General features: G+C 33.1%; 4 protein-coding genes across 14 annotated transcripts in view; 2 read left to right on the top strand and 2 right to left on the bottom strand.

The window, feature by feature from the left end:
* The window catches only part of LOC124176169 (zinc finger protein 2 homolog), a 32445-nt gene that overhangs the window by 4393 nt on the left and 430 nt on the right, over nt 1-27622 (bottom strand). For 4 of the 10 annotated variants that reach the window (XM_046557086.1, XM_046557147.1, XM_046557155.1 and 1 more), the window contains exons 2-4: nt 3166-3258; nt 2892-3074; nt 61-2767 (exon numbers count right to left, since the gene is read on the bottom strand). The gene's annotated coding sequence lies outside the window, so the exon portion shown is untranslated. Of the gene's footprint in view, nt 1-60; nt 2768-2891; nt 3075-3165; nt 3259-3364; nt 3727-4946; nt 4992-6158; nt 6326-11190; nt 11289-27622 lie in introns of those variants that run through there. The other 6 variants (XM_046557113.1, XM_046557095.1, XM_046557104.1 and 3 more) reach the window with 6 other exon arrangements.
* On the bottom strand, nt 2024-3246 carry LOC124187857 (zinc finger imprinted 3-like). The gene is made up of 3 exons (XM_046580044.1): nt 3166-3246; nt 2892-3074; nt 2024-2767 (listed from the first exon to the last, which is right to left on the bottom strand). Exons 1-3 carry the CDS (start codon nt 3244-3246, stop codon nt 2024-2026), a joined length of 1008 nt encoding a protein of 335 aa, XP_046436000.1.
* Nucleotides 8665-12687, top strand: LOC124176215 (inositol-3-phosphate synthase 1-A). 2 transcript variants are annotated; one of them, XM_046557183.1, is made up of 8 exons: nt 8665-9255; nt 9549-9721; nt 9862-10129; nt 10224-10478; nt 10547-10789; nt 10883-10991; nt 11283-11645; nt 11683-12687. In XM_046557183.1, the coding sequence occupies exons 1-8, from the start codon at nt 9130-9132 to the stop codon at nt 11796-11798; spliced, it is 1653 nt and encodes a 550-aa protein (XP_046413139.1). In that variant the 5' UTR covers nt 8665-9129; the 3' UTR covers nt 11799-12687. The 2 variants fall into 2 exon arrangements, with proteins under 2 accessions (XP_046413139.1, XP_046413131.1); XM_046557175.1 differs by having other exon boundaries at nt 8668-9255; nt 11283-12687.
* Nucleotides 14969-25731, top strand: LOC124176224. Its single transcript, XM_046557195.1, has 13 exons — nt 14969-14985; nt 16728-16837; nt 16931-16976; nt 17450-17585; nt 18891-18976; nt 19521-19696; nt 19893-20008; nt 20299-20496; nt 20933-21071; nt 22262-22577; nt 23526-23654; nt 24351-24508; nt 25526-25731. The coding sequence occupies exons 5-13, from the start codon at nt 18906-18908 to the stop codon at nt 25606-25608; spliced, it is 1386 nt and encodes a 461-aa protein (XP_046413151.1). The 5' UTR covers nt 14969-14985; nt 16728-16837; nt 16931-16976; nt 17450-17585; nt 18891-18905; the 3' UTR covers nt 25609-25731.

The following is a 27622-nucleotide window of genomic DNA, read 5'->3' as shown; positions in this document are numbered from 1 at the left end:
TTAATTGCTTGTAGAAATGGGAAGATATTCCCATTTTGTTTTGACGAGTGCGTCGGTTACCTGAATGATGTAAACTTCTGGAACACTCAGTAGCCAGAGCGTAGACCCGAATCTTTTCTTGAGACTTCAGTATTTTTACCGGATATCGTCAAGTTAAAAGTATATGTGAAAAGTTGCAGCACAACCTAGGTAGAAGTTCAAATAGTTTTCTGACACATGTGAAAGCCGTTTGTAAGAAACTTATCAAACAGTATGAACATGAAGCTATAATTCGGGCGGTAATCAAAGTTCTCTTTAGCAGTATTCACAGTAGTGTTCTTACACTGGGACGAGATTGTTGTGTAAACAATGAGAAAACAATAGTGCGAGAAAATACTTTGTCTCCGGTTGTGATTGAAGATATTGAAGCGTGATTGAAAATAAGTAAGGATAACTCATTTATTCTTTGATTTACGTGAGTTGTGGATCCACGAAATCTCACATAATACGGTGGTCATTGATATAAATTTTGAGGTTAGAATAGGTAAGGTTGTTTCGAAAGGAAGAAAGATCCTGCTGGACATGTTGTAATTCGTTGTAAAATTCATTAACGTGATAAGATTATTATCGGCAATGCGACAAAGAGGTTTCACGTAAAAAAATTTCAGTATAAACTGAGAACAACGTATAAACGATTAGCGAAGCGTCTATAGGTTATGTTGTCACATTTTTGTGAATGTTTTTTTTCATTTAAGTATACATTAACCTCTCATTGAGTATTGGAACGGGAAGAAAAGTATCTATTCTTCGATTTTTATCGGCCCATAACTTTTTTAATCATATTTTATATACTTTTTATTTAAAGTAAATATAGACTTGAGTCCACGAGTCGGTTCAAGTTGATGGATGGTTCGGTACATTGCACAATCGACATAGGCACGAATGAATTCGATTATCGATAGTCGCTTACAACTTTTCACCAATCAAGAAGATCCGACTGAAGCGAGGAAATACAAGACAATAAATATTTACTTTTACTTGCAGAAAGCATTTTATAATCAAAATTCAATGAAAATTTATTCAGTTTTACCTATACAGGACTTTCTTCGGCAACTGGTATATCGGTAAGTTTTTGGTGTAGCTTTTGGGTACTTTCATATAAACTGTCAGATTATCTGAATATCAATTGTGATCAACATATATTACACAGCCTATTCAGACTCAAAAATATTCGAAAAATACTTTTTCCTTGCGCAATCCGAAAGCGGTTTTTCTGTCAATTTTAATAAACTGCTTTATCAGCGGTCGATAAAGAATAAATCTGTATTATGACATAGTACTGCTTACGGTCTAAATTATACTCAATGTGAATTCTTCGGCCATCGAAATCATCGCTATAATATGTATTCATTTTCAAACATTAGAAATATTTCTGATTGAAAAATTGTGAATTTCTAGTCAAAGAACAACGGTAAGGGGCTATGTGAAGATGTTATTTCAGGAGTGCAGATTTTTTCATTTTTTCGTGACAAGGATTATACATTCTATTGTTTATACGTGCCCGCGTAATGTAATTTGCAAATTTGATTTACAACAGCCTTTAACAGTGTCAATATCTCATTAGAGCAGAAAATGGGAAAATTGTTCATCTCTACCATACATTTAATAGAATCTAATAGCTTATGAAATAACGTTATAAAACTATGAAACTGCAGTAATAATTCGCTTTAGAAAAATACGGTTTACACCCTACAAATATGTACTATAATAACATTTTCTTTGTTATAACAATGAAATAAAAAATAGTACCTTTAACAAAATGAATTTGGTATTGTTACATAATTAACACTATGTAGATTATACACAAACAATAGGTATAATCACTGAAATGGATACAAGAGTAATTTGAGAATAATATTCAATAACAATATTAACTACCCACGTTCAAAATTAAGATAACGATCTACATCCAACGTACGGGATGTATATAGAAAAAATCTTTCTGATTATGTGATGGGGATTTGTACGATTGAAACATCGGTAATCAATCCGACTGCCTGCCATGTTCCGTTGCCATATGACGTTTTAAATGCTCTGGTCTCTTATAATTGTTTGGACAAAACTTACAATGGTAAGGTCTTTGGTTGGAATGAGCGAATATATTGTGATAAAAAAGCGCCCATCGGCCTGCACATGCTTGATTGCAGAATTCACAAATAAACCCTTTTTCTACTTTTGTTCTATGATTTTTGTAATTCAATTTTTGTAAAGCTAAGAAGGCGTTTTTATAAATTTCTGTTTCGAATTTGCTTCGTTTCACATGACCTGACAAATGTAATTCCAATTTATTCAACGATGATAGTGACTTTTTACAAGCGCCACATTTGTACGGATGTTCTTTTTCTTTCCTTTTCTTTGTGTCTTTACGCTTTCGCGACCGTTTCTTGGAAGGTTTTTCGCTTAAATTATTATTGAACGTATTAATAATATCATCTACGTTTTGTGACTTTACACTGACTGAATTTGAAACAACTGGCTTTGCATTTAGATCTGGCGGTGGAATGTCCACAAAATCCTTATTTATTTTTGTCTTCTCTCCTTGGTCGGCATTCCTATCTCTGTTAATATCTAGTTCGTTCGCTACTTGATCAACGGTAGAATCTGGAGATGTGGATTTTTGTACCCAAATTATTTCACAGTCCAATGAATCTGTGGAGTATCCAGTTTCTTCACTTGAATCTTTGACTTCATCTGCTTTTTCCTCGTCTCGTAGATTGCAGAATTTTACCTATAAACGAGAAACAGGATGATTATGAATTGAAATGATTTTTTAAAAGTATTTCACATTCTTATCAATCTTACAGAACACCTAAAACCATCACGATAACATTTTTTATCTTGAAATTACTCACATCTGGAGAGTAATTAGGCTTCAATCGCGACTGCATCTCTTGGAAAAGTCTAATTTCTTCTGTGGCATAACTTGGATACTCTGTTTTTAGATTCGCACAATTACAAACCATTCGATACGAAGAGTAGCAATTCCGTTTACAGCAATTAGTCCCATTTTCAGCTCTGTTCACAGTACTGTGATTCTGCGGACATTTTATTACATTGATTTTACACGGCTACAAACATTTTGGAAATTTAAAGTATCAATTTTCTTCTTTTGATTGATATACTCACTACTTTCAGTGTACTTTCATACAACACGTAACAATCAGCAGACGAGTCAGGAGTTTTGGATCGCATAGTTTCAGATGACATGTTTTCTTTTTACTGCAACACAGTAAGAAAAACCCTGTTTACAAACAAAATTGAGTCACCCGTGCTTTTTTTTGTAATTCAATATTGGAACAATATGACGAAATAACATCATACGTACAATGTTCATGTGTAAATCGAATTTCAAGGAGCAAAAGATATTGGATTTTGCAATGCAAAAATACAGGATGTAAGTTAAACTCACTAACAGCAGAATGGAAATGAAATATTGCACGAATGCTCAAGTAACTGCTAAACAAAGATCAAATCGATGCGTATCACACCATAATGCAGTACCAACATTAAATTTCAAAGCTGCTAATTTAATGTGCTTGGAGGCAGAATTGGTACAATAATGCAGTAAATCGACTGACGATGCAGACCGGTGATTTGCGAATGTGCATATTGAGCTATTTTAAATTACTGCAGTCAGCAAGTCTATTCGGGCGTATTCTTTCAATCTTCTCAGTCACTTTTGACTTTGACGAATTGTTCTGACTAAATTTTGGCTAAAAATTTATCGCTATGTGCAATTTTAATGGAGCGATTAAATTTCTTTAAATTTCAAATTTAAGGACATTGTGGAAGTTTAAATTTTACTTCAGCAGTCAACTTGTTCATGAAGTAAACTACATAATATGGTTATATGATCTAATAATTCACATTTACCAGATATTTATTATTTCCCAACACGGAATTATTCAGTTGAAGTGTATGTTACACAGACGAGAATAGAACAATTAAATCTTGAGTGCAAAACTCCGGGGATGATACTGTAGGTTTGTCCAGGGTCATCAAAAATCAAAGAGAAGTTAATTAAAAAATCCATTGGTAAAGACTGAATTTTTCATTTGCAACGTTTGTTTTCATTTAATTCTATATACCAGAAAGAAGCATTCACGACTTTTATGAAATTTATCTCAATTTCTTTTTGAGTGATGAATTTTTCAAAAAAATTCCCTGTTCTAATTTTTTGGATGGATATAACTTGGAAACCAAGTGATCTAAAAAAAACTTGAGATACGTTTTTTTTGCCATCGTGAGTCGTAGATTCATAACAAAAATATTTCAAAATTATACCCTACATATATTTCCAAACATTTTGAATTTTAAAGGTGTTCCGATTAGAATGAAATTTGATACTGATCAGAATATGAACGCGTAGACAACTAAATATATTTGAAATTGAAAGATTGACAAAGTTTTGGGAAAGTGGTAGATAAAAGATAAGTCAAGGGTCATAAATTTCAGTAAGATACAAATGAGGTAGGTAGGTAGGCTAAAATTCAGCTAAGTACCTGAAACGTTGAACATAGAAAATAAAAATAAAAATTGAAAGTTTGTATAAACATTTGGAAACTAGACGTCTGGTTGTAAACTAACTTATTGAAACTTGGTAAGAGTTTTGTAATGTAACATTTACTTAAATATGAATTTTCAGGAATATCAGCTGTTGAGAAAAAAAATTCCCATAAACAATTATAATATAATGAACATAATGATGGTTGGATTAAAATTAATGGAAAAATTAATATACTTGAAGGGATACATTTTCGCTACAAAGTAAAACGAGACCATTCTGACGGAAGGTAATGTTTCTTTTTTTTTGCTTAAAATTAAAGTATCAAACTAGGTGATTTTTAAACAACATAGTTTTTCCATTATTTTTCAATGGAACTGTAATTCAAGACGAAAAAACTTACTCTGACTGTTTTCAACATCTCATTTCATTCTCGAGGTTTATTCATCTGAAAAATTTGAACAGGAATTTCTCTAAAATTCATAACTTTTCAACAAATTCAGATAAAATTTGAAAAAAAAAGAAAAAAATAATGAATGATCCTGGACAGAATAAAATACAGGAAAATAAAACACATAAAAAATTAGACCTTGAGATCTCATAAGATTTTAAAAATAGCGTGCAATCCCATGTACATTGTACAATCTGTTCGCCAATTTATGATAATAATTTAAGTACTCTCAGATAATATTCCGTTTTCGTTGCAGGAAAGTTTGTTCAAAGTCCACTCTTGCAGACGAGATCTTATGTAGATACGTTTCCATTCTACACCTTAGCACCGATTTAATTGCAAGTATTAGTCTATGCGTGCAATACGTGTTATCTCCTGTTCAGGGCGTCAAGTATCCTGGCTACTCGCAGTTCTCTTTTTATTGTACAGTAGCCTTCGAAATATCATACAACGTGGCACTTTATGCACGGCATTAAATCTTTTCTATATTTCTATAGCCGCATTTAAAACTTATGAAATTTTCTACCTCAACTATGAGAAAATTTTTATCGATTGTCAGAGTAAATAAAATTGAAACGAAGGCAATGTATTTGATGAAACCCGAAAAAAATGTGCATGATCGACTGGCAATATTCCTGCACTAACAGCTAATACCAGATATTTTACTTTCGTCCTTGAGATTCGAGTATCATTTATTCTGAGACACTTGGAATATACTGTCCAATGTTTTTACGTCCATTTCGAGTACGTTTTACACCATCTAGAAAATATCACGTAGCTGTCTGTTACCAAGGCTGCCATTGGCAGAAAAGTTTTACAGGCATCAAAGTCAGAGTAATTATTTACCGTACTAGATGTGTAATTAAGAAGAACCAGTTGAGATTTTTCCGTGTTGGAAATACCGCGGGTATACGTATAATTAAAAATGGCAATTCACGTGTCAAACACGTCGGCTCATTATTAACACCTTGCTGGTTCAGTTGCATGTTTTCAACCATTATACTACTTTGGATAAACGCGTTCAATTAAAATTAACAATATTCCGAACATTTAACGTTTACATGAAGGACATGCATTCAATTTGATGAATCGCTACCGATCTGAGTATTAGAAAATTCTAATGCGCATAAATCATAAACGTATAATAGGGTAAAAAAATATTACACCATGCAAAATGTTGGGACGTGGTTCGGCCGGTACAAAAGTAGCCTCCCTCCTCTTCTTCCGTTGCGGGTTATACGTAGAAGTAATGAAGCTATAATGTTACACACGCGGAATTGTTAGGCTTGCAAATCCGTACAGCTGACAATATCTTAATTTATACTTAGTTGAGAATATTTACTATCACAAAAACACTTCGAAATGAACTCCTCGAGGGCATGTGTTTACTGCTTATTTTGACGTGTTTCGACGTCCAACGGCAAATCACAACTAAAGTGAACTAAAGCATGGACCACAATGACGTTCGCTTCCCCAAACACTATGAACACAATACAACACCAATGGTACAGACATAAATACAAACACTATGGTCCTTACCACCAATGAATGAACGTACGTAACATATTTCTTACAATTAGCTTGGAGTTTCTTCAAGTTTAACGAACAGGATTATAAACGAATTGAGTACATATAAAAACAAAAAAGTATGGATTATATCGTGTGTCGATTTCTTCACGATCCCTTATTGGCATTAATTTGAATTTTTTTTTTTGAAAAAAAATCAATTTTCTATTTTACGCTTCATTGTGAAAATAAATACTCATTATGCTTAGTCGGCTTGTAAAACCTTCAAAATGTTGGACGGAACTGAAAAATTATCATGCAAGTGCAGTGGTAAAAGATACACTCTACTGTGTCAAATATCCTTTGTTAAGGTAATTTTTAGAATATTCTCTATGTTTTTGACACAAAATTGAATTCGAACTTTGTTGAAAGTACGGTAGATGTAGATTTAGTACACGTCGCGTCGCATTGCCCGTTTTTACGTATGTACGTACATACATTGTAATAGTGACCACGGTCAACTATTTACTTTTACAACAAAATATTTTTAGCACGAACGTGACACCATTTCCATACGAACAACTGTGAGAATGTTAATTGAAAATTCAGGAACCGTCCGCAGGTGGTAAAAACATAATTACCGAGGTAGGATTGTGGCTGAAAAGTTTTCAAACTTGAATAACTTAATGAAAAATCAGTCACGCTTTTTACATTTCTCAAGAAAGTAGTAGTAGTAGCAGAATAAAAAAAAATGGGAAAATTCGGCTATTGTCATTATTTGTGAAAATGTTCATCTTGACCCAAACGATTCTATTCATATAAACAACTCAAGAATCATTCGCCTTTAGTTACTCGAAATTCGATCAGTTCAGAGTTAAATGATATCGTTCTCGAATTATCGTCGCGGACAAAAAATTCTCGCACACATCGACACACACAGCATCGAGTAGAAAATGATCATAAATGATTTTAATGGTCTCGAAAAATAAATTTACTAAAATCTTGACATTTTTCCCACAGGGTGAATGCAGTAACTGATTTCCATTCTCTATTTCAAGCGGAGATTTAAAAAATTGCGGTCGAGTTGAATACTACACCTAGCTCGTTCAACCTTTAAAATTTTGTTGTCATATTAGATATTATATGTACGCCTGAAATAAATACCCCAATTTCGATGTGTGAACTTAGTTTTTCTGTATACATATAATTCTCAGTCTATTATAGCATTACTGTTCTTTAGCCACGTGATATATAAATGCACGGATTTGGATATGGATTTAAAATTCGAACGCTTTCGTTTTCGTCAGAAAATAAAAACTGTACTCGTGTATCTGCCTAGCTATCATCGCCACTGTATTGATATGCTATACTATAACAGTAAGTGCTTCTCCCATAAGCTCCCGATCAATACTTGAATTCTTCACAACAGCAATTTATACTAATTTCGTGTATCAAATAAATCGGCCGACAGGTTATATTCAAAATACTCCCAATTTATTGTTGTACCCAACATATTATACCATGTACAAATTTCAGATGAGATTTGTTTCTCAACAAGGCCACTTTCTTTGTAAATTAACAACTTTATTTTCAAAATCATTTTTGTTATGTCTAGCATCGATCAAACGTAATTACATAGATATATTCTGTTGTTACGATTAATCGATTACGTTTGTAAAATATAAAACATTTAAGAAATATTGATAGTAGCTTGTGCTTCAAGGAGGCAAAATAGATCTTTTTACGCCGAGCGTATATTTGCAAATTCGTGTGGCGAAAAAGATTGCTTGTACGGTCATGGTGCGCAGGATACTTTTATGTAACAAAAGTCTGGTTTACAAATTGTTTTTTTAAGCGTGGTACAAAAAAGTACACTTTTTTTGCACTGTCATAGAAATGATCACTTTACGAACGCAGGTAAAAAAGAATGCGTAATTCATCCTAGTGTTACAGAAGTTTTTTTTACGAAATACGTAGAGCCTACAGGTGCAGATGTAAAATAACGGGATAAGTAGCTTTCAAGCCAGAAATTCCCTGCCGCGTTACTAAGCCCTGGAAAGTTGCGGATAGTTTTTATCATGCAGCCTGTCAAACTTCGTATCGTCATAGAATATCTAACAGAGATTGGAAATATTGATACATATGTAGTACATAACAGGACAGAATATCACACCGCCAGGCAAACCCGAGAAGGATGGGGCAAATGTAGAGGCAACCGATAAACTCAAGGGTGGGATGGAAGGGGATTCCCAGGACTCGGTTTAAGGCGCATGCCTGCAGAGAGCCGACAAATTCGACATGACTATTGCATGGTTAACAGTGTGTTGGTTCTGCGCGACCGGCGGTTTCGACACGTGAACTCTGCACTGTTTTCAACTTTTTTGACGTCGTTTGTTGTTGCAGCGAAAGATTTTTCAGTATTCGTTATTGCAATCGATGAACAACCGTTCTGTTCGCGCCTGCTAAAATTGTCTGTCATTTGAACTACGGCTGTAATATAATTACGGGCATTTCATCTTCTCGAATTACAAATATACCCACATCAACGACCGGCACGTTCTGCACAAAAAACTCCTGCTTGTATCTCGAACCTTCTTTACGATTCAAAGAGTGGAATAAACCCCTCAGAATGGAAGAAATGAAGATTCATGTCAAAAGTCCGAACGTCAAATACACTGAGGAATTCCTTGAGGCTGACTACGAATACCATACAACGAAAGTCACGAAAATTGATGATAAGGTGCTCAAATATACGGTGAGTGATAATGCTGGAATGAATAGCGTCATGTGTGTGTATTTGAACTTGATATTCAATCCAAAAATCACTATTTTCATATCAAATAATCTCAATATACTGCAGAGAACAGATGATACAGCTTTGAACTTTTAATAATCAATGATGTCGATAGTGAACGATCATACACAGAAATTGTTTAATGTTTAGTAAGAGGAAAGAAAATAATTGAATAATACATTGTCTTTGAATTGAACATAGCGGAACTGGTGTGTAAAATTATTTTGAAATAAAAAGTATTGTTATTGTTTAAGGTAACTCCTGTAGCCACCAAGCTGAAAATAAGAACAAAATTAAATGTACCAAAACTTGGTGTCATGTTGGTTGGTTGGGGTGGCAATAATGGCACAACAATAACTGCAGCACTGTTGGCAAATAAGAAAAAACTCACTTGGAACACTAAAGATGGCATCAAGAAAGCGAACTGGTAAGACGTATTCAATATCCGAAACTTGTACATCAAGAAAATATATCAGGAGATATTACATTGGTTTGATTTCTGGAATATGTAATTCCAATCCGATTGAAACAAGAATTAAAGAGAATACTGATTAATTCATCTCTTAGGTATGGCTCTATTACACAATCTTCAACCGTGAAACTTGGAAACTCTGATGGCGAAGATGTTTATGTACCGATGTCATGGATGTTGCCGATGGTGGACCCTGACCAGATTGAAATTGATGGTTGGGATATCTCTAACCTGAATTTAGCTGATGCCATGGAACGTGCAAAAGTAATCGATTACAATTTGCAAATCCAATTAAAGGCTGAAATGGCAGAGATGAAACCTCGCAGGAGCTTGTATTATCCTGATTTCATCGCCGCAAATCAGGTCTGCTGACATTGAGATAACTATTCCAAAAGCTTTTTTAGCCTCATCATATTATTATATTGTATTGCATTTGTAATTATGAAAACTTTTTCAGGAGGATCGAGCAAACAATATCATATCAGGATCTAAAACGGAACAATTGAACTTGATAAGAAGAGACATATCTGAATTCAAAACTACCAAAAATGTAGATAAAATAATTATAGTCTGGACTGCCAATACAGAGAGGTTTGCAGAAATTATACCAGGAGTTAACGATACTGGTGAAAATTTGTTAAAATCAATAAAAGAAAATCACTCAGAAATTAGTCCAAGTACTATGTTCGCCGTTGCTGCTGCTTTAGAAGGAGTAAGTTAGCCAGATCATTGAATCTTGCATGAATTATAGCTTTGCTCTACGTAAACGTAATTTTATAGTGCACCTACATAAACGGATCTCCACAAAATACTTTTGTACCTGGGGCGATTGACCTCGCTGAAAAGCACAAGACTTTTATAGCTGGTGATGACTTCAAATCGGGCCAAACAAAATTGAAGTCAGTATTGGTTGACTTCTTAGTTTCTGCTGGCATCAAACCAGTATCAATAGTGAGCTATAATCATCTTGGAAATAACGATGGCTACAACTTGTCAGCACCACAACAGTTCCGATCCAAAGAAGTGAGTAACTCTAGCATGTGGCAACTCATGCTGTTTATTTATACAAATATCAATACATATCATCATTAATGCCTAATTCAATCTCACTTCCAGATCTCAAAGAGCAACGTAGTCGATGATATGGTTCATTCAAACAGTATTCTCTATGAGCCAGGGGAAAAACCTGATCATTGTGTCGTTATTAAATATGTTCCATATGTTGGTAAGTTTGATGAATTCAACTCTTACAAAGAGGCACACCAACTAAGTGCATTGAAAAAACTAAACTTCTGTTCCTTGAAATTATTACCGAGTCTCAGACTTTCCAAAACAGTGTACATTATTGACACTGCAGCTCAATAGTCTCTTAAAGTAGAAACCTGTTAACTGAGTTATAGAAATTAATCCACTTTAGTTATTACTCTTACAATGTCCTGTAGGAAACCAGGCTTGAAAGCAGCAAGCCAATAGAACAAGTCCAGGCACCCACGATAACAGCGCAATTTTGTTTCAGGTGATAGCAAACGTGCCCTTGATGAGTACACCTCGGAAATAATGCTAGGTGGCCACAACACACTTGTAGTTCACAACACTTGTGAAGATTCACTGTTGGCCAGCCCGATTATACTGGATTTAGTTATTTTAGCTGAACTTTTTTCACGCGTTTCTTTCGCAGAGAATGAATCTGAGAACGAAAATTTCATTGCATTTCATCCTATACTTTCAGTTCTATCCTACTTGTGTAAAGCGCCACTTGTGCCTCAAGGTGCTCCAGTGATTAATGCTTTATTCAAGCAACGAGCTGCAATAGAGAATATTTTAAGAGCTTGTCTGTCATTACCACCTGAAAATAGTATGCTTTTGGAGCATAGAGTACATTTTGCAAAAAAATTATGAACAGTAATAATTTTCCAAAACCGGTTTCAAGTTACGTAACAACCATTATATTTTCAACTACGTAATATCCTTATGTGTGTTAACGGCAGTTATTAAATGGATCCATAAATTTGTCGTTGCAATTACGAAGTAATTTCACATTGCAGCATCTATATTAGTAGTTACCCATAATGTTATGTTTAACTAATAAGATTGAATGATTCTTCTTTTCTAGTTGCTTTTATGCCTTATACAACCTGTACCGCCTCAGGATTCATAACAGATACATACTTCAAAGCCAATTCAGAAGAATGGTGGACAAAACTATTTTTAATATGAAATTGTACATTATCACAACAATAGTTACCGTTGCGTATGAAGTATTTCTATCTCACGGAATGAAAATATTTATATATTTACAATTTTAAGTATATAACTATAGAAGAAACATATATTTGCATACATGACAAAGGAATTGTAGTTTATTATTCAAATCAATATTGTTGTAGGCAATTTATTCTTCGATAACAGTTATAAGAAGGTTAATCAAGTTTAAACCTAAGGAAATTATACTATATAAAAATATTACGAATCGACTTTGACAATTTGTTATTTATGTTATTTTTTGTCAAACTTCAAAAAGTAGACTTAAGTAAATTATGATTCTGTGTGATAAAAAATAAAACTTTATTCCAATTCTAATGTAGCAATTAAATTAATCGTATTGCGTTTCGATTTACTGTAGGTATAATATCAATGTACTACTTCAGAGAATGTGCAATTAAACGTTTAGAAAATAAATAAATGAATTAGTACTTAGTAAACTTGGCTGTGCATATTTTCAGCTCCAAATTCTATTGCTTTGATTGTATATGAAGTGGAATCTGAACATTTATTGGCAGGTAATATTTGTTTATATGTGCAATTATGAGCATCAACACAGTTTTCCACGCAATGCCATAGAATATGATAGTGACTGACTATCTTCAGGCAATTTATAGCGTTCATTGAAGCATCATTTATGGCATCTCCTTGGGTTATGCCGAAGCCAGAACAAATGATGACAGAGGTTGCTAGAATTTGTAGAAGGCAATGTTTTTGGGCTATATCAAAAAAATTCATTTATTAGTTCCAGGCAAGGAATAAGGAAATCATTAATTTAGTAAAAAATTAACAATTACACCAAAACTGAACAAATTATGCTGTCAGCAATGAGATTGAATACACAGATGCACCAAAACTGCATTAAATTACATTACATGAATGTATTCAGCAAAATTCAAATCATTGGCACTGCCTTAGAGAACATTTTTCATACTGGATATTAAAGACTTGCTATCATACCACAATTTGTAATCTCTGAAAAGTGAAAGTTTAACTTTAGGCTCTTGGAAAATGCCAAGTGATGAAGAATAGTAATTCGTATTAGGATGGGAAATCAATTGCTTTGTGGAGCTGCCATAGAGCTCAGTGAGTTTTTTGATCAAACTGTATGCAGTATTTGCCTTTGATACTTTTTTAGATCTGCCTACTCCCGTGTAATACAGAGACAATGATGTGTGAGTGCTGAAATTCTTACCCAGAAAATGAAATATTTGATGCTGATTATGCATCGTAAATGTGAACCGGGAATAAATGAAGGTTTTAAATTAATTCTATATCATTAGATATTACAAACTTAGCCAATTTATTGGTAATTACCAATTCCCTCCCCGTGGATGTTATCTATTCTTGCAACACAGGTAAATGTTCTATCATTTGCTGGGCCTTCTTGAGCGACATATTCATACGCTGGCAAATACCAATGATTAGCCATGCAAATATCGTACAATGATTGGACTGGACAAAGTTTCATTATATTATCGGAACATTCCCTGTAAGTATTAATGAAGCAGTTGAAATAGTGTAAAAAGTGTGTTACAGGAAAACCTGACAGGTTGTTAAAAATATCATATTAATTAAATACCAACACGCAAAAGCAAGGAATCAACTGTTGGACAATATCTGTTAAATCAGACGCATGAAGCAACAAGACATGGTACATACTCTTGATTATAAAAAATGGATTGGAAAATTTCAGGGCATCTGTAGAGAAGGTCCAAGAATTTTTCTGATACGTTTTGCTTAGCTTGTTTTTTCGAGAAACCGGTAGCAGTGGCTAAAGCCGTGGGGAGAGGTGAAAAAAAGGGGGACGAAAGCTCTTTTGAAAATTTTTTATGCTATAATATTGTCATTGATAATACATCCGACCAAATCAAGTGTGGTAAATATACCTTGTACGTCACCTACTGTGACTCGATAATGAAACAACACAGCCCGACTAGTAACGTTTTCTGAATGTAATTCGTAAACAGCATTGAGGCCAATATTTTTCAAATAATCATGTAAAATCGAGACTGGAGTCTTCATGTTTAGCACTCCAATGATTCAAGTTCAAACTTACATAAACTTTAGTAAAAAATGTTAAATGTTGTGTATAAAAAAGTGACAGTAATGACATTTGCAAGGATACTATAATAAGTCCGAATGTTTACAAAGCAATCGCCGAATTAGACGTACATGTGTGCGCCACGTTAGCTATTCTCAATGGAACCCCCCCCCCCCTGCTCCCATTGTAATCTCTTCATCTCATCCAGCATTGAAAAATAATCGATTGAAGTTAGGCATGGGTGAAACTGTAAACTGCGATGAGGGTGTGTTTCGCAATCGGTAATGCATGAAACTGCGGTAATACTAACAGCTAACTAACCACTGAATCAACCCTTTGCCGAGGCCGACAAAAAGGCTGAAAGGCTGACTTTATGAATATATGAAAAAACATATACATTTTACATCATCGTTCTAACCCTAATCAGTTCTACTAATGTGACACTTATCATCCAGAGAGGAAAGTGCACCAAAATACGGAATTCGAAATACTCTACCCTAATAACCAGGTGATTTCTTGTTATACATATACTGGCCATTGCTGTAGTATGTATGTATGCATGTGGATGCATTGACATACCCGAGGTGTTCTTTGTTGCCAAGCAAATAAATTGACGGCGTGACTTTGCCGGTTAGACGAAGCCGCTGATCAAGTTGAATCTACAAGTGAGGGGGACTTGATTCTCGAAATATCTCGCATTCGAAATTTGAAATTTTGTGATCTGTGATTTGCTATTACACAAAATGGAACACTTTAATTGGCTGAAATTGGTGATCAAACTGTGCGGGACTGGCGCGCGAGAGGTTCGACTGCAAGTTCCGAGAATTAGCTCTCCTACTCCTCGATATGTTTGAAAATATTTTGTAGAAATCGTCGAACTGCCGCCAAGAAAGTTGTTGCAGATACATACACGGTATGAATATTTTTACAATTACTTCATTATTGTGAAATTGTTTCAAGGTATTGATGATACGACGTAACTAAAGGGATTTTGAGGTCATTGTAATTCTTTCCAAATAGAATTGTGCTCTTTATTCCCACAATTCGCAATACTATCATTCACTTTACTAAAGCTTGTTCCCACTGAATTACAAATTAACGCAAGCACGTACGAATTTCGATCGAAATTGTTAGAATTGAGCCAATACTTATTCCGGCCCAACCTATTTGTTTATTTTATTTTTTGAACATTGCATTATTAATTCCCTTTTTTAAACTCATAATTTATTAACCACGATGACCTTGAAATTTTAAAAACCCTCATACCCAGTAAAAGAATTAGTACCATAGCACTGACAAGATTCAGCCTTTCCAGCCATTGATTTTTGATATCAAGTCTTTTTAACAAAGCTACAGAAGAGTAGATGCATACGATTAGCCTTGGATGAATATATTTCAGATTCTAAAAAAATGCCTGTCCTTAAAAAAAATTGCAGCTAGTTTTTGTGACCCCCCTGCATTTCTCACACAAAAGTCGTTACACTATCTGTCTTAGTATTCTTTCATAAATGCAGAATACTACTTTTCAAGGCTTAACTAATACAAATATCTACTGCATGCTTAACTTGAGAATTTTTCTAATATGTGGGGAATTTTTTTTTTTTCAAGTTTTGGAGTAGCAGAGGAAATGTATATATGTAGAAGTTAGAGTGTGTATAGAAAAATGCATGAATATATTATTGCATATTGATGTTCGTAACAGATTCGGCATAATTTTGTTGGCTGTTTAAATTCCAGTATCAACAATGTTTTACTCGGTGGAACTTCTCACACTGAGAAAAAATGCTAAATTCGTCAAATGTTGGCTTGCTGCCACCTGGAGCCGAAAACTCTTCTGCTACAAATTTCGCGCAAATACAATAAAGGCTATCGATCTCGTTAAAATGTGGTAATTAGCAATATGTCTTATTTACACTATATCTTGGTTTTATATTACTTTTTTGACACTTTTGTACTATCGCATGATCTTGTTATGACAGTACTTGATAACAATATTACATTAGCTAATCCAATTATTGTACGTATTGTAGCTGCACTCAGGCAAGTTGTAAGACATTTTTTGACTGAATGATTTTGTAGGCTTTAGAGGAAAATGGATGATAATAAGACGGCTGTAATCTCAACAAATAGCTTATTTAGATAATCAATTATTCGTAAATGTTATATAAATTTCAATACGTGATAGTGTTTGTATTTGAAAATAGTTCGCCTTGTGAAAAGTTAATCGAACAATGATAACAAATTTTCCTGCAAATATATTCAGATAAATATCTGGATGACACAACTTAGTATTTTTTACTGGTAATGCTACGGAAAGCTTGTACAAATTTGTCGTCAATATTAAAACACATTACTTTTATTATTGTTACCAATTATTTTATATATTTATTACCAATTACTGATTTTTGGCTTACAGCTGGTGTGACTACTGGCATAGACTTTTGTTTTTCAGAGAGAAAGCTGTATAACATTTTACACAAAAGTTAATTTTCATTGGATTTCACATGATTAACAGTCTCTGATATTTATTTTTTACTACCAAAAGTTACATCTATGTATAAGGATGGATCATGCTGCGAGAAGGGTTTTAAAGAAAAGCCCATGCCATGGATGCAGTTTATAAAATACTAAAGCGATATTTTTATTATCCATTAGCAATGAGTTAATCATCTACACTGCTCATCGACAATTTAGTATCTATTTATCATCCCAGTTACTGTGTGGGGCGACAAGAATTCTTTACTATCAAGCTGATATATTGTTGAGTAAGTTATTCGATAACCAATATTACAATGTGTTTCAAATTATGTATAATGAGATGAAACAATCTGACATTCATATGACTGTTTTATATTCAGATGATTTGTTGGAGTGCCGGGTGAAAACGACATCCAAGACTAAAAGGTAAAACAAACTATGCAAAGTATGTATAGAGTATTTGACTAACAGGGGTGCAAAACTCCATTATTCCAAATTTAAAGTAAACTAGAGCGTAAAGCAAAGTTTGCATTATGGATATTATTGAATGATGCATGCCCTACATTTCAAAAGCTTACCTAGAAATTAGCATAAGTTCTGTTATATTTACCGGTACACTGTGTATCTTTCAAACGAGCAAATAATAATAATTTGGTGATTACGTTTTATTCGTAAAAATAGAGTCCATCCTGATAATTCGTTGGTGATGGTGTATATCAGCAGATTTCATTTATGAGTTGTGTACCATTACTAAATACGAGAAATTAATTTATCAACAGAGATTTTAATCGCGCATATTTCTGCAACATTCTTGAAAAATCATTGATCCTTTAATAACCGTTTATTATAATGAATTCGTATCTAATCAATATCAAATGTTAATTGTTGTTTGATATTAGCAGTGGCAAAAAACCAGATGAAGAGTTGCAGATTTCCCAACAGCTGCGCGATGTACCGGAGCTTACAGATTTCGACTTTTCTGCCAACTTAGTTGATAACGAGCGTCGCATTACTCTTGCAGAACCTAGTAATTGGGTATGTATATTCTGAGTTGCAATTGCATCGTAACATATTTAATGCAGATTATTAACAGATATTCCTAATCAAATTATAATTCTTAATAAGTATGATAATTTTTGTTGCAATATCGATTTACTATTGTATTTATTCGGAACTTATTAATGCAGACGTGACTTAGCAGTCATTTTGCATCATAAAATTCAGCTCTTGCGGATTTTGTTCATGAATCATAGTTTTAGAACTAAATATATATTCAAACATCCTAAAATATGTGGCTTTCAGATTGTTTACAGAGTGAAATTTCGTTGGTACATTTCAATTTATACATTTTTCTTATTTATGCATTAAATTTTTTTGGTGTCGGCAGTATCTTCCTATAAAATATGGAAAAACATTTGAATTACGTTTTTTCGCATTTAGACGCTCCTTATTTCGGTTCCTAGCACTCGTTTCACTTTCATGCGCCTATCAGAAAATTTTCTAATCCATAAAAACAGTAGTACAAGTGTCAAAAATTATGGTATTACATATGTAACCAATGTGTAATCAATATGACCATATAGAGCCATTGAAAAACATAAATTAAGATTTAATGCGATTATGCATATCTCTAGATATGTATTTAGAAACTACAAATGATTATTTTTACCAGCATATCTGATTCGCCATATCCACTCAAAAATCATGAATTCAGTTTCACTGTATAGCAAAGAAAATTCGTGACTAACAATGAGTATGCCATTAAATTTGTTAAGTCTTCTGGACATATATTGGAAAATAACTAATTTAATGTGAAAAAATTGCAATTCGATGGTTATAAACTAATTCCGACTTTGCCCAAAAAAATCCTATCCATGTGCTCCCTGGAACAATTATTCCAATTGACAGATTTAAATCTCAATATTCTTGGTTATGGGAATTGTTTCAAATATTAACTTGTCTCAGACTAATTTTGAACGCTGTGCCAAAGCTTCATTGCTAATGTGTCGCTACTGTTGAGAGAGATTAATCACTAATGGAAAATATTCGGACGAGTTTCTAATATTGTGTCATATTCATACTCAACTTAAGATATTGTTTAGTTTAGTGCTTTCACTTGACTCAAAGTGTAATCTGAAAACAGAACGATTTTTCGAAATAACCTTGCGAGCTGTGGTAGAGTTAAAAAAGTTCAATGATTAGATTGCGCTTCTTGATTGTTGGCTCCATCTTTGTCTTTCTTGTACTTATAAGATCAACTCTATTGGTGCGCTATGTTTCATTGGTTTGTTTATGATTTGGAATTCAAATTTTATCACTACTTGCTTTTTTGACGTACAGGTGTCAGATGTTCCCATGTCAACTTTTGGCGCAATAACCGAAAAGGAGCTGGACTATATACTTCAGCACGATGGATTAATACCTTTGTTAGTTCGATGCCTTCCAATCCTTCCTTGGTTCTATTATAAATTACTATTTATCAATACAGTTCTAGCCTTATAACTTTTTTTTACCTTAACAATAATGCATGTCTCGTTCTGGCTTTTTTCACACATTAATCTGAAAAATACTGAATAAATTTCCTTTCTTGAAGCTTCTAGTGATTCAATTAATCATTTATTCATAATCCCCAATAGGCACATCTATAATTATTTACAAAGAGAATCTGTAACACCTTGAATAATCCCACATCAAAGAGAATATAGATCTAGTAATGATTTAAGAGAAAATTGTAACGCTGTAAAAACAAACAAAACTAATAATACTAATAACCCTACGTTAAAAATATTCATCATTTGAGATGACTTGGAGTAGTACTGATACCTTGATGCCTGCATATGTGTAAATACTTAATATTCAACAGTCGGACTAACTGTACAGTAAACCTGAAAGACTTAAAAAGTAGAGTTTAGCATTTGTTTCCACTTTTTCACATACACTAAGCTAATTGAGTATAAATGTGTTTATCAGGGATTTATCAGATTCAGTTAGGAAGTTACCTGATCTACCTGAAACTTCCATACCAGAAATTGAAGATGCAAACCTTTTCAAAAAACCAACCCTTCCGCCTATGCAGCAAATCCAAACTGAAACTACAGGTTTGCTAGAAGGCCAAGGAGTAGATCAATCGCTACTCGAAATACAAGGTATAGTTTACAATTTTACACAGTATGAGTTAGGGTGACTTCTTTCATTTACTTTTAGCATCCAAAACAACTCCTGGTTATCCTATTAATGCGGATTTTATTTTCGTATCAGCCATTGTTATCTGATAAATAATATTGATTGTTCAAATTAACACGATTTTATGAAACAAGAACTCAATTGTGGAGTTGATTACAGAAAATGCATCTGAACAATTACCTGAACCACCTCAGGAAGTTGCTTTGACACCAACTAAACGCACCCGATCGTCACCTGGTATTGATGGCCACAAAACACCCACCAAGAAAAGACGCGTGAGTAGTTTATGTGTACTAGTTGAGTGAAACTTATTTCAACATATTTAAGAATAACTAGCGATGTTGTTTCGTTCATTCTACAAACTGCTTGGAGCCCTATGACAGCAGTGGTGAAAACTCATTCAAACTCAAATGTATGAGTATTTTTATTGTAGTAAAACATTTTCTTGCAGAATCTACTAATGAAATATCCCATATACTTTTTAAACGCTTGCTTTTTGTAACCCTGCTTATTCGCTGATATGACAAATTCAGTTGAAGTCTCAAAATACTGAATTGTTAAATAGGAATTGGATACTGAACCTGGTAGTGTCTTGACACCAGTACCGCCTCGAATTGAGCAACCAAGTGACAGTTTTACTCTGCAATCATTGATCACTGATGGTCAAGAGGGCAAAAAAACAAACCAGCGTTCTAAGAGGAGTAAAATCATTGATGAAATTACTCAGATACCACCTCCCAGACTGGACATTTTCATTCAATCGGTAAGAGAAAACTTTCGGAGAATCGAACTAGTTCGGCTACGAACTTAAGTGGATACAAAAAAAAGTCATATTTGAGTATATCAAAGTGAAAGAGTGGGTTCTCACACATGCGAAATTTTAGTAACAATTGTTGACCTTATAAGAGAGAAAAAAGGGTTCAATATCAGATTTTTAACTCAGGGATTCCTGGGAGAGCTGCTCTTGAAAGCATGTGTTCGCAAAATTAATTTTATACAACAGAATTTGTTAAAAGAAACAAGCAGTATTTCTTACAGTTTGTGATTAAGAAAATGCACAAACTACTTATGGAGCACTTAGTGGGTAGTTTGTATTTGAAGTAAACTGTAGCGTCTGCGTGACTTAATGCCATACAAAAATACAATAAAGAAGAGAACTTATTTCGAATCATGAAAGCAATACTGTTTGTTATTTTTAGGTCCGTAATGATATAATTCAACTCCCAAAGCAAACTGCCAATAAATTGCTCACGACCCCATCAACGAACTCAAGACACTGGGGGAAAGGATTACTCGATTTGTACGAAAGCATGTTGTTGAACCCTATGAGTCATAGTGGTAAATATTCTTCAAGTTTCAAGTAGGCAGTCATATTCATTTTTAAAAGATTTAGAGAACTTTTACTTTACAGTGCAGTTTTTTCCTATTTTTGACAGTATACCAATAAGTCTCCAAAACCGATAAATAATTATTGCTATGTACTGTATATTACTATTGATATAAACGAATGTGATGAAGAAAATCATGAAAATTGCCAGAACAATTTATTTACGAGTAAATTATCTCGGCAAGCATATGTGTATAAATTATAGATAAATTATATGGTTTTGGGATCGTTGAATCATAATCTGAAGTCCGATTTTGGATATTCAAGATGGCAGATCCAATATGGTGATCGAAAATTTCAAATTTGATCCAATCTGGATATGAAACTGTATACAGGGGTCACTGATTATGAATCTAAAACAAAATTTCGAAAATTTGTGATGGTGGATCCAATACAGAAGACAGAAAAATCAACATAATTTCCCAGTGCAAGGTTTTTCTTATATTCGATAAATTTTAACAAATTATGTCAACTATTTGCATCCACCATTTTCAATTTTAATAATGAGACTTTGAATTCATCATGAGCGGTTCAAAAAACTCTTTTGCTCAGGTTTTTGTCCATATTTAATTGACTTTTAAACTTTTGTCTTTCATATTGAGCAACCCCTAAAACCCAACAGGAGCTATATTGTTATGAAAGTTGACTTGCAACAATAATGTGTGACTCAAAGTGTGAAATATTGCCTGCAAAGTATGAACTTGGAAAAGTTCGAAAATGATCATTCTCGATCAAGTCTAGTTGTGTTCCAATTTTTAGAATCCTGAGAATATATAAAGACAATTTTGTCAAGGCGGATGATTTTGTCATGGTTTGAATTTTCGAATTCTGAGCCTCTTTCCTATACTGTGTAATCACTAATTCTGGAAAAACTTTCCATACACGATTGATTTGAACATCCTGAGTCTTCTTAATTCTTTGACTAACTATAATCTTTCGATAGTGAAAATGATTCTACCAGAGAAAACATAACTGCAATCATATTTCTCAGTTTTCGTTACTTATTATTTCTTTATTCCTTTAAATTTGTGTTAATTTAGAGAATAAGCTCGGACATTGTGTCTGCGACAGATTCAAGGTTTTAAGCAGTAAAAAGATTAGTCCTGAATTGAAAGTGTCATTTACCTAAGTTATTTTGCAGCTGTAGAATCGATAGCGAACCCAGAAGTGGTACTTGGACCAGTCTCTGCAATTCACACAACTACAGATGTCACTGCGGATGGACTCCTGATTCATGGAACATTGTTGGAAAACACGTCAAAAACTAACGGAACTAAAACTTTTGAACAAATTTCAATTGACCAGACCATTCAGATGCCCCCAACTGAAAGCTGGCCAATCAATGTAACAAATGATTTTTCTCAACCGTTGCCGGAAACATCTGTGAAAGAGCCACACGCTACTTCGAAAATGATCAGCGATCATCCTCATTCAGAGATCATTAAGACCGTTTACGGGTGATGATAATTCTATTACTGAAATTAACTCCAGAGCTCCATCTTCTGTCTTTCATCACATTTTAGAGTCTCTTTCACATCCTCATTTGTTAGCTTCCTACTTTTTTCTTAGTGTGGTATATTATTTAACCACTTCCGTGGACTGTGTTTATACTCTTATCGAGCATCTGTTGAAGTTTGTTATTTTCAATTTCTATGTGCATTTTTTTCACCTCAAGTTGCACGTTTTACCATCTTATTATAGGATTATAGTTAGTTGACTTTCACTGTACTTTGCACTACCTCAATTTTCTACATTTTCACATTCGCTCATGGATTTGTTTCCTCCAGTGCTTCAGAAATTCTGAATACTTATGAGGTTGACGTCTGTAACGTTAATGCAACGATGGATTTAGGCAAAACCGTTATTCTCAATTTTGGAATTGTCAGGGAATGCAATAAACTGCAATAAAACAAAATTAACTTGCTTTTTGGAAACTCAATTTCTTTAAAACCGTATTAAAATTGCAAAGTAATGATTTTTTTTACTAATGCTTAGTAGGGTTCACGTTACCAACTTCAACTTTGCAAATATCTGCTGAAAGTCAAAATAGAATCTTTGTTTCATTTTTACCGATCTCCTTTCTTTCATGATAGTAAAGACCTGAATTGATTCAACATGAACGTGGCGATAATGCCAATTTTGGATGCCTCAGTTTTTAATAGGAATTTACGTTCTTAAAACATATACTTTTGCTTTATATAATACATGCCACACAATCCAGAAGTGTTAATTTTACATGTTTTCATCATTGATTCTGAGCTTATTGGAAAAGTGATCAATTATCTAGACGGCTAGAATCTGCTTCAACGGGTTGATAATAAAAATCTTTTATTATTCACTGCATTTATTTTTTGTTTAGTAGCATTTGGCTAGTATAATATAAAATTTGGTGTTTTACCTTGCAGTGATTGGTTGGAAAATGGGGAAGATGGCAATTTTAGAGTTCCGTTGATGGACAAAGGCATTGAAAGAAGTCCTACAGTAGAAGTCCGAGTGGCCAGATACCAATCCAGAAGCAGTAAGACTTCTTCCGCGTACGTTTATTTTTTCATATAAATGAATTCATATGTATGCATATTCCGTATGTTCATTCCATATTTCATAATAACATTTTAAAAGACTAACCGCATGATTTTCGTCCAAAGCAATAGCTTGTTTCATTTGTAAACCAATTCTCTGACAAATCGCTCAAAATGAATGATAATATTGAAATGACACCTCTTTTTCTTCAAAATAATCATATAATAGTATTTACAAGTAGTAATTATATTTTTTTCTTTTACACCTACTATCCAAACTAAACATCTATTGGGCGAGTTGTATGAAATCAATTTATGATCAAAATGAGCGTCAATTCATTGAAGTTGGTCGAATATAGTGCAGTAAGCACTTGAGAAATTTTTCGATGATGTAATCCTTTTTATTATTTGTGATCAATCTGAATTTAGGATTACATCGATCGGCTAATTTCCTCATTTGTATTTTACTTTAAACGAATGAACCATATTGAATGGAATTGGTTCAAATTCCGACAGTGCAATATTCTTCTGCCTTGCAATAATCTATAACGTCATCTTTATTCCGAAAATTGGATAAGAAAAATACAACATACTCAAGTTGGAAATTCAACTTCTTCAAAGTCATTTGATAATTGAAAAATAGTCATTTTTCGGAATATATCATTACGATAATGTTAATAACTCTTAATTATCAAACACATTTGTCCACAGATCAACTATCCTGTCCACAGCCAATTTGGTAAAGTCCAATTTACTTGGATACCTTCATGCTTTCTGGTCAACCAATCAGGTCTTAACATTCAAAGATCTTGTCCCGCTTTCGACTAGTACGAAAAAAGATGCTATTCGAATGTTCTCGTCTCTACTTGGTAAGTAAAATTAATATCGGTGCTCATTACTAAGCAATTGATGAATGAAGATCTTCATCTACAGATCAATGGTTTTTTGCTAACTAGAACTATTTTCCCGTAGATGTCTGGGAGTTGTAAGTTGATTTTGTAGTTTGTTTCAAATTTCAAATTAGATCAAACTAGACACGTTTGTAGCTATTCGGAAAGCTACACCACCTGCCAAAAAAACAGAATTTCCTGTTAATTAGTCACATGATATTCTATTTGATGAAATATACTGAAATTGCTAAGTCAGTTAGCAAATTTGGTTTTAAAAAATTGCGAAAACAATCACATACAATCCATCTCAAATTATTTATACTATGTTAGTAGAATAATTTTCATGTACACCAGATAGTTGTTTAAATTTAATCATGTGGATTTGAGGTTATGCGTATGAAATTTTGATTTCTTATAACATGATAGGTGCACTGTGCAAAAAATATTATGTATTCATAAGAACTTACATAAGTTGGAGGTAGAATCTTTTATACGGAATGTGAAAAAATATATTATAAATGGTCAGTTGAAAAGTGGGTCTATCGATAGAACAATTATTGCATATAAAAATATAAAAACATCAAAGCTATGGTAACAATTATAACAATGGAATTCCATGTTAATGCTATCCGATATTCGAACACATGAAATTATATACTATGACTCTTTCAGAACATTAACTAAGAATAAAGGAGCTGAAAATTTATTAAATAATTTAAGATTTGGTTTTCATTTATTGAAAAAAGGGCCCAATAGTTCTTCTTGCAAGTTTAAATGCTGTTATTCTTCATTATTTACAAAAAATGGAATTAGTTAAATTTTCAACTAGTTGTATAAAAATACATTAATGGAGAGAGAATATTTTGATCGATAATTCAAAGATTCTACCTTTATTGATATGTAAATAATTTTAAAATAAAACAATTATATCTGCTGTAATGATGTTTTATTCGGTGAGATAATTTGAAATGATTCTTCATTGGATTCGAATTTCAGAACTGCATAAATCAAAACAAGTGAAACTGCTTCAAGCTGAACCCTATGGACATATTTACATCCAGGAGTATTCTATGTACTAAACAAATTTTAATGGGCATCCTCCACTCTGTATCGTGCTCTGCAAGTTCTTGATCATAATCAATGACTATTTGTGTATGATTCATTCGTTATAAAATGGATATCTATGCAAATTATTGTCGCCATTCAAAAGTATATCAATATAATTGATATTTGCTTTTAAATTTTCACTAATTATTTAAATTGACTTATTTATTTTTATTTAATATGAATTTGATAATTTGACAATATCAAATTAACTTGAACTGCAACTAATTCATTGATTGCAAATGGAATATCTGACCTACATAATTTCATTTAATATACTGTCTGTTCTTTATATCAAGAATTAATTTTAACTGTCAGTAGGATATTCAAATACTTATGAGAAATGAATTAACTTTATAGTTATTTATCTAAGAACGTATATTCGAACATACTTTTTATTTCTGTTGCATATAAATCATTTTTGGTACAAACTTTGGCTGTGTTATAATCATAAACATATGAGTGTTGAACTTGTATTTCTTAGTATTACATAACAACATATATGTAATTTGAAAGTACAGTAAAAATTTTTTAATAAATGTTTGAGTTTTATTTTCTGTTAGCCTCATTGATGCAACTATTCAAATAAAAGTCTAGGTTTATTACTTGACGTGCAAATCTAATGGCAGGAGACACGTCATTGAACAGGTATATTTCAAATCCTCATTCAACATTCATTGAGTGAAAAGCATACAATCCGATCATGACTGAGGTGTATGCCACCACGGTAATGACCTCCACGCTTGCACTACCAACTAGCTTGTTGCCAGATAATTATCTGCGTTGATTTTGTACTTTGTTTCAAAGTTGCGCAATCGAACATCGAACTATTAGACACGTTTATGTATAGCTATTCATAAACCTACACCACGTGTCAAAAATCAGAATTTCCTATCAAGTAGTCACATGATAATCGATTTGATGGAATCTTTTTAAATTGATGAATCAGTTACCTAATTTGATATTTAAAAATTGTGAAAATAAACACATACAAGGCATCTGAAATATTGATACTATGTTAGTAGTTATTGAAATTTAATCACGTGAAATTGAGGTTGCATATATAATTTTGATTTCTTATATAACGGGTGCATTATGCAAAAAATTATGTATTCGTAAGAACTGACAAAAGTTGGAAGTACAATATTTCATATGCAATGTTAAAAAAGTAGATTGTAAATGGTCAGTTTATAAGTGGGTCCATAGATGGAACAATTAAGCACACTGATCATAAAAGGGCCTCTCCTCGCAAAATTCGGTAAAAGTATTGTCCACAGGCAGAAAGCGGGATGAAAATAAAGGTGTCAAATAAAAACATAAGAAATACCATTAAGTAAACCTGTCAAAAGTCAATACTTTTGGCTAATATGATTTTTTAGCCTTTCTTTAAAACTCCTTCACGAGAGGATGTATTTCTCATAAACATTAAGACCTGACACAAGATATAAAAAAATTTTATAATCTACATATATCCTATTGCTTCTGGAAGCACGCAGGAGCTTTTTTTCAATCTAATTTTGTAGAAATGGTGCACGTTTGAAAAGAAATGAATAGGTTTTTGGCCAATCAATAAGCAGTAAATTGAAAAAAAAAAATTTACATTAAATAAAAAAACGGCGACGTAATTCCATATAGAATGTATTGTGAAGCGATTGTCAAAATTTCAAATCGATCCATGCAACGGTGTTCAAGTAATCTGTCCTTCCACTTTGAAAAGTGGTTTCGAAAAAATTGCGTTTTAAATTTTACGAGCACTCACGATCAGCACGCGCTCCGATACACTGTGGCAAAAACGAGAATTGAAGCTTTTAACATTTTTTTTCACTATAGGACCAACTGGATATTGTTTTCATGACCCTAAAGTATTGTTTAAGCCGAATATAAAAGAAATCGAAATTTCTAAAATCCGAGACTGGTGTTACTGCTTAAGAACGTGATAAACCGATGACAAATATTCTGATCAAAATGAATAATTCGGGGTAATATTTT

The sequence above is a fragment of the Neodiprion fabricii genome, chromosome 1 (assembly GCF_021155785.1).
Source record: "Neodiprion fabricii isolate iyNeoFabr1 chromosome 1, iyNeoFabr1.1, whole genome shotgun sequence".
Taxonomy (NCBI): domain Eukaryota; kingdom Metazoa; phylum Arthropoda; class Insecta; order Hymenoptera; family Diprionidae; genus Neodiprion; species Neodiprion fabricii.
Note: the sequence above shows the minus strand (reverse complement) of the source record. Positions and strands in the feature narration are given on the sequence as shown.

Bases quoted from the DNA above. Each gene is read 5' to 3' on its own strand.
- LOC124187857 (XM_046580044.1), bottom strand. From the start codon at position 3,246: ATGTCATCTGAAACTATGCGATCCAAAACTCCTGACTCGTCTGCTGAT. The intron at 3,075-3,165 runs GTGAGTATATCA...AAATGTCCGCAG, and splicing joins ATGAAAGTACACTGAAAGTA to AATCACAGTACTGTGAACAG. The intron at 2,768-2,891 runs GTGAGTAATTTC...TCTCGTTTATAG, and splicing joins AGCCTAATTACTCTCCAGAT to GTAAAATTCTGCAATCTACG.
- LOC124176215 (XM_046557183.1), top strand. From the start codon at position 9,130: ATGGAAGAAATGAAGATTCATGTCAAAAGTCCGAACGTCAAATACACT. The intron at 10,992-11,282 runs GTAAGTTTGATG...ATTTTGTTTCAG, and splicing joins TAAATATGTTCCATATGTTG to GTGATAGCAAACGTGCCCTT. The intron at 11,646-11,682 runs ATTTTGCAAAAA...AATAATTTTCCA, and splicing joins GCTTTTGGAGCATAGAGTAC to AAACCGGTTTCAAGTTACGT.
- LOC124176224 (XM_046557195.1), top strand. From the start codon at position 18,906: ATGTCAACTTTTGGCGCAATAACCGAAAAGGAGCTGGACTATATACTT. The intron at 19,697-19,892 runs GTATAGTTTACA...AGTTGATTACAG, and splicing joins ATCGCTACTCGAAATACAAG to AAAATGCATCTGAACAATTA. The intron at 20,009-20,298 runs GTGAGTAGTTTA...ATTGTTAAATAG, and splicing joins CACCCACCAAGAAAAGACGC to GAATTGGATACTGAACCTGG.